This window comes from Acipenser ruthenus, chromosome 3 (assembly GCF_902713425.1).
Source record: "Acipenser ruthenus chromosome 3, fAciRut3.2 maternal haplotype, whole genome shotgun sequence".
Taxonomy (NCBI): domain Eukaryota; kingdom Metazoa; phylum Chordata; class Actinopteri; order Acipenseriformes; family Acipenseridae; genus Acipenser; species Acipenser ruthenus.
Genome location: NC_081191.1, coordinates 89,804,719 through 89,812,076, shown reverse-complemented (window position 1 = coordinate 89,812,076; position 7,358 = coordinate 89,804,719). Strand labels below are relative to the sequence as shown.

The window sequence follows — 7,358 nt, the reverse complement described above, 5'->3', positions numbered from 1 at the left end:
ACACCTATGTCTATTTATTTTCCACAGTATCACAAATTACTACTAGTATAATATTACAAATAAAATAGGGGACTAAACAAATTTTACCAGGGTGTTCAAACACATGTGTGACAGTCAAAGCCATTGCAGAGATCAACCGACAACAAGATTTGTAATGCCCAGTAGTGCTGTAATCCATCTACTGTATGTGTGGTATAAAGAGGAAGGTGCAGTTATGACTCGGCCACACATTATTCCACACACACCACCACCACATGTTACTCCATCATTCGAAAGAATGCTAAAGGTAATTAGCATCTCATTAACATTCCTTTCATATTATTTTCTCTACAGACCCTGGGATTTGTTGCTAGCGATTAATGACAGCAGGGAGCATCATCCAGCTTCATGACTATTACAGTAGTTGCTCCTACACATATTGAACAGGAAGGTGATATCACTTCCTTTATAATGGAGAGACACAGGAGGTTTCTCCAGACGGGTTTTCTCTTGTAATGTCATTGTTGGCTCAAGCTACTTTTAACCAGTTTGTCATGCAGTAATAATGACTTATTTGTTGTGGGTGCTGTGGTGCTCAGCTTATCCACACATCAGTACCTGCGTGAGTCATGAGGGAAAATTCTGTAATAGTTATCCAGCCAAATGCTGTCTGTTCTGTGGTCGGGACTATGTGGGTTTGTCTGGTAAGATGAGATCACTGGTTTCAATTTTGGGAATTAGCAAATGTATTTAATATGAGAAGTATGTTTAATATACTTATTGATGAGAGCTGCACAAGTCATTGCCTGCTCATACAGCATGATTCAGTGGACAATAATACCCATTGTTTGTCAACAGGTTACTATACAAATGGAGAATGTGATTGTAACCATAAAGCAATCAAATAACAAACCTTAAACATTGTCAAATAACAAACCTTAAACATTGTCTATTTTATCAACAGCCCCTGTCATCCTCAAGTAACAACTGCAAATAATTCTGTTTCTAAAACCAATCCTAAGCAGAACAAGAGCAAACTCTTTCATACCGTTCTCTTATTCATGAACAACTGAATCCAAGCAATAATAGATGTTATCCATCAAGCCATTCTTAATATTTTCAGAGTGAAATGTGATACTGTTGGAATAAATGTATCAGATGCAAGGTTAAGTTTCATTTTAGAAATACTCGATTCTGAAGGGGCTTTGTACATGCCACTGTGTGTATATTGATTATGCATTTCCATCTGGAGGCTGGTGAATCCGACTTTGGTCACAAGTAAAAGGTATTTGGTGATCTAAAGTATTATCTTGGACACAGTCCTGCAGGAGGTACTCTAAAGGTAATCGGATTTTAGAAGCTCACTTTAAACGCTGACATAAAACATGCTAAGGATCAGTGGTGTAGTGGTAAAAAAAAAAGTAGCGGAGCGGTCCCAATGAGAATCAATTAAATAGTTAACGAGGTATTAACAGTTACGCCCACTTTCCATTTAACGCGATTTAATCGGGGTTTTTTTAATAATAATATAACACATATTTTACTTAACAAATTTCTGTAAAATCTCCCCTCTCTATAGAAAATTAAAAGTTGCACTTACCAATCACAGGTTGTTTTTAGTCAACTATAGGAACTGCCACAGAGCGTCAGGGGAGTCGCTGGAAATTGGAGCTGCCACCCGTGTACGGCTGTCATCTGCGGATCGATGATTGTGTCGCAACCAAGTGGTCACATAAGGGCTTGGATTCCACTGTCTCAAAGGGGGTCCATGAAGCTTGATAAACATTAAGGCTGAAGCATGTTTGATTAAAATTTTGGAACGCTGATCAGTTATAATTAAGTTCATTTGGCTGAATCCCCTTTCACATTCAGCAGTACTGCACGGGATCACACGTGTGCAGTTAATAAGTGGAGCTAAATCATCTGGAATTCTTCCGTTGTTCTCCTTAAAATCTCGAAATGCATTTTTGATAATACGTTCATTTAGCTGAAAGCGCCGACACAATCTTTCAACTTCATTTTCGCCATAACCCTGGGGTAGTTCTGCAGGCCAGTGGTGTGGATCCAGGACCAAGAGCTCAGAAAGAAGACTTTCATATTTTTGGCAATTCACCTCGGAAGAAGCCTGAAAGAATAAGCTATTTGAAATTAATGGTAGCATTTCTAAAATGTATTTTCGAAACCTTAACTGTGTATATATATATATATATATATATATATATATATATATATATATATATATATATATATATATATATGCGTTTTGTAGTTTTGAGTAGGATTAAATAAAGTAAATAATAAAAGTGAGATTTTGCAGAATACATATACTGTGCGGGAGTGTTTTTCTATTCTTATATTTACATTAGTCTATGCACCTGCGATGAGACTGACAGGAGTGCAGATGTTTATAATTTATTTGTATATACTTCTCAGTTGCAGTTTTATACTACACATGAAACTGAAATTAACGCCCCCCTCTGCTCGTTAATTGCAAACAATTAGGCTAGCTATTAAAATTAAAAAAATCTGTACAAGGTTTATGAACATACCTTCTCATTTGATGCAGTGGTTGTAAAAAGTCGTTCTTTCATATGATTGGCGAGTTTGGTAAGGAATTGTTTATGATTTATTTTTACATGTTTGGGATTCGACGTCAGCACTGTAGATTTAAATGTTCCTTCCATGGCAGCTATCTGCGCTTCAAGAGTCTTTGTACCTACATTCTCATTCATGGATTCAAAAATCCTTACTGTTCTACGTGCCATTTTATCTGCATAAACCAATGTAGTAGTCCGTTTCTGGAGAATCTCTGACAGCAGTGAAAGTTCGTATAAGGCATCGTACATAACTCCGAGGTCAATGAGAAATTCTGGCGAGCACAGCCTTTTCACAGTAGACCGCTGTATGTCGCTCTTTCAGCAGAAGTCCGCTTAGAGCTTACGGCAGCTTTAAAATGAGTCGACAGAACTTCAAAACTTTCCCACACAGCGGAGACAGTCCTGAACGAACTGGAAACCCATCTCACATCCAGTACACGACCAATTTTCCTCAAGACAGCATCCAGTTCCTTCGCACAATTTCGGAGTTCTTGCTGATTTAGTGCTGATCTACTGTAGACTGAGTATAGCTTGTCCATGAAAGAATGAAAATGGTTCATGCCAGTAGTCTCAGAAACACTATCGGCAACTGCAAGTTCGAGTCTGTGATTTAGACAGTGCCAGACAACAATGTTGGGGTACATGTCTGAAATTCGTTTTGCCACAACAGATTTTTTCCCAAGCATTACACTTGCACCGTCACTTGCAAATGCAACAAGATTCTTCTGTAAGTATGCATGGTCAAACCCGTGTTTTTGAAGACACTTAGTAAGCGCTAACACTATGGACTCAGCTGACTGATCAAAAAGTTCAACTAACTCCAAAAACATGAAGTGAGGGTCACGTGTCTTGTCTGTCTCGCATTTGAGATGCACAATAAGTGCTGGGGAACCATTCAGAGCTGTTGATTCATCAATTAACACAGCAATTTTTCCATCGATGTGTATTATTCTCTCACAGGCCTTTTTGACCATTTCATCAGAAACGTGGTTGATAATTTGAGTGGCGCTGTATCTGGAATGAAGACCAGTTCCCACATTAACACCATTTATTTCTTGCAGTTCCAGTAAGGCCTGATGATCAGAATAGGGTCGATTTTGTTTTGCAAGGTAGTAAGCAGTAGAAAATATTTTACAGGTAGTTTCGTGATCTCGCCTTTTTGCACTGTCAACACATTTCCCAATAATGTCCTCTGTGTTCTGCTGTAACAATGCAGTGGCCTTGTTATGAGCGCTGGATTTCTTGTGTTCAGCTATCTTTTTTCTCAAAGATCGTAGCTGTTGCTCTCGAGTTTTTCCATTGTACCCAACACTGTAATTTTTCCACTCAGAAGACAGAGAAACACCCTGACTTTTCAAAACTGACAGCGCAGAAACACGTCTACAAACACGACAGCCCAGATTACCATCCGCACAGTCAAGGAAAGTGTAAAGTTGTTTCTTTTCTTCCCATACCTCAGAACTCCAGATGTTTGGCCATGACTGTTTCTCCGCGCTTTTTTCTTCAACTGCTGTAGGTTCTGGTTCCACTGTAGGTTCTGCTTCTGCCGTACAACAAACGATCTTCTGTTTTTTACTACTATTGCCAAAATATTGTATCAAAGTCTCTTGACGAGTTCGTTTACTACCTCCGAGACCAGACATTTTTGATTTGCGAGTTGTTTTTTATTATTATTAATACCGTTACTAATATCATCACCTCAGTTACGGCCAAGGAACGAACCGCCTCCTTCTCTGATTGGTTGTCAGCAACATCACTTTCAAAATTGATTTGCTAAAAAAAAAAAACTGGAATGACAGCATATTTTAATGGCATAATAATGGACCAATCAAAAGCAGCAACTGTGCTGCTTATTGTGGTGACATCGTTTTTCAGATTACTTGATGTTTTAGCCGACAGCTTGTCTTTATTAAACGTATAGCTAGCTGTCTGTCTGTCGCAAATTCGCACAGCTGGCACAGAGCCGCAGGCAATGCTTACTACAAGTGTTTAGACAAAATTCGAACACGAAAATATTTTAAATATATGTATTTATAAATGTGAACATTTGCAATTGAAAAACATGGATTGAAAAAGTGCCGGAGCGCCGCTCCGCCCCGCTCCGGCTCCACTACACCCCTGCTAAGGATATTCTTTAGCAATCTGGGGTTGTGTGAAGTCTGCCCGTCTGTCTGACTGGAACTTTTTTTTTTTTACTTATCTAGACTCTAGAGAACCCTTTGTCCAATTCTGATTAAACGTTCTGAGGACATTCTTTAGCGCATGTTTTGAGTATCTTAGTCTGAGTTTGTATGAAGTCAGTCTGTCTGACTGGCACCTTCTTTATTCATCTAGACTCTTCCAGAAAAACCCTTGTCCAAATCTGATTAAGCTTGCTAAGTACATTCGTTAGTGTTTCATAGTCTGGGTGTATTTAACGGTGCCCTGTCTGTCAGGCCGTGTGTCTGACCATATGTCACAATTACATTTGAATGTTACTGTATGTTTATTGTATGCAGTTCTGGTAATAAGGTGGTAAATGAATCACCCCTTGGAGAAACCTCAGCAGGATTCATAAATGCTAGTATACGAATCAAGGAGACTATGCAGGTGTGTCTGCATGTATGTCAAATTTACATTTTTACTTGTGAATATCATGGTGATCTACTTTACTGACAGCTCTGATTTGGTATTTACAGCCATGGCCGGGGATTAATGTCACTGACGTGCTTGTTACTATTGTGGTTATTGTAACAGCCGTTTATAGCTATTTTGACTATACATGAGTGAAACTGTGTATTGTGTTTTGATCATATATATAGCCAAAATAGTTGTTGTACTATACAGTAGTTTTTAAATTAATATTAATGTATGAACATTGTAAATATCTACTTTAAATACAGCTACTTTCAAGTTTTATCCTCAGATTGTAATAAAGAAATCTGAGCTTAATGAGACTGGAAGGGGGTGCAGCTGTTTTAAGTTATTGCAGTGTTAATTGCAGAGTTGATAATCACAGTGCTGGAGTGATAATATAAAACTATTTCTTATATTCCCACCCATTTGACAGACATTTTATGTAATATCAGAAAGGGGGATGACACACGTGTGTCTGTTTTCCGTTTGCTTTTTTGTTTCCCCTGGAGGTGTTCAAGTCATCTGTAAAAACAAAAACAAAACATACTTTGTGAAATCTGAAGGAATTTCCACCCTTGAGACATGTGTAAGCCTGGGATGTTGTTAAAGGGAGTGTACTGTACATTATTATCACGACACATATGTGGTACTCACTCATCTCATGTTGCCTCATTGGTTTGTATGTATAAATAGACCCCCTGAGTGCAGATATGGGGGAGTGAGGTCTTGGAGACGACTGTAAACAATGACTCATGACAGACACTATTTATAACAAAAATGAATTATAACAAAATTCATTTTTTATTTTTTTAGTTTTAGCGTTTGCGCAACGCTAGTGACCATTTATAAGGGGGTAATCGCAAAGAGAAGATGTGGGGTTATAATAATTCAACCCAAATCTCAGATGCATATATAAAAGGTGCTACTTAACTGAAATCCAGGGTTTCCTAGACAGACATGCATGGCCTAACTAGTGCTGTAAACAGTTTGAATAGGGTTGAGAATTATTTAACACTGAACCTTTATTAACAAGAAAGTCCTGTGTTATCGTTGTTTTGTTCATTCATTCGTTTTTGAGCATTACACTAGGCTTGCACATCATGGGTGCTTGGAGATGACACTGTGAATAAAAAGGGGTTGGGACAAAATTAACTCAATGGGCAGACTTCTGAAACTTCTGAAGCATGTACCTGTAGAGGTAAATAAACCTTACCTGTAGAGGTAAATAAAAAAGTGGGTAAATGCCCCTGTTTGGAGTTCAACAGATAGATTAGAACATAAGAACATAAGAACATAAGAAAGTTTACAAACGAGAGGATGCCATTCAGCCCATCTTGCTCGTTTGGTTGTTAGTAGCTTATTGATCCCAGAATCTCATCAAGCAGCTTCTTGAAGGATCCCCGGGTGTCAGCTTCAACAACATTACTGGGGAGTTGGTTCCAGACCCTCACAATTCTCTGTGTAAAAAAGTGCCTCCTGTTTTCTGTTCTGAATGCCCCTTTATCTAATCTCCATTTATGACCCCTGGTCCTTTTTTCTTTTTTCAAGTCAAAGAAGTCCCCCGGGTTGACATTGTCTATACCTTTTAGGATTTTGAATGTTTGAATCAGATCGCCGCGTAGTCTTCTTTGTTCAAGACTGAATAGATTCAATTCTTTTAGCCTGTCTGCATATGACATGCCTTTTAAACCTGGGATAATTCTGGTTGCTCTTCTTTGCACTCTTTCTAGAGCAGCAATATCCTTTTTGTAACGAGGTGACCAGAACTGAACACAATATTCTAGGTGAGGTCTTACTAATGCATTGAAGAGTTTTAACATTACTTCCCTTGATTTAAATTCAACACTTCTCACAATATATCCGAGCATCTTGTTAGCCTTTTTTATAGCTTCCCCACATTGTCTAGATGAAGACATTTCTGAGTCAACATAAACTCCTAGGTCTTTTTCATAGTTCCCTTCTTCAATTTCACTATCTCCCATATGATATTTATAATGCACATTTTTATTGCCCGCATGCAATACTTTACACTTTTCTCTATTAAATTTCATTTGCCATGTGTCTGCCCAATTCTGAATGCTGTCTAGATCATTTTGAATGACCTTTGCTGCTTCAACAGTGTTTGCCACTCCTCCTATTCTTGTGTCGTCTGCAAATTTAACGAGT

At 38.3% G+C, this 7,358-nt stretch overlaps 1 protein-coding gene across 1 annotated transcript; it reads right to left on the bottom strand.

The window, feature by feature from the left end:
- Window positions 1-1,387: 1,387 nt before the first annotated feature.
- LOC131726153 (zinc finger protein 862-like) lies at window positions 1,388-3,235 on the bottom strand. Its single transcript, XM_059018738.1, has 2 exons — window positions 2,529-3,235; window positions 1,388-2,104 (listed from the first exon to the last, which is right to left on the bottom strand). Exons 1-2 carry the CDS (start codon window positions 2,823-2,825, stop codon window positions 1,604-1,606), a joined length of 798 nt encoding a protein of 265 aa, XP_058874721.1. The 5' UTR covers window positions 2,826-3,235; the 3' UTR covers window positions 1,388-1,603.
- Window positions 3,236-7,358: the final 4,123 nt, after the last annotated feature.

What these genes read in the sequence shown, in the direction of transcription:
- LOC131726153 (XM_059018738.1), bottom strand. Translation starts at nt 2,825, where the DNA reads ATGTACGATGCCTTATACGAACTTTCACTGCTGTCAGAGATTCTCCAG. An exon ending in CCACTGCATCAAATGAGAAG is followed by an intron (nt 2,105 to 2,528) that starts GTATGTTCATAA and finishes TTATTCTTTCAG; the next exon opens with GCTTCTTCCGAGGTGAATTG.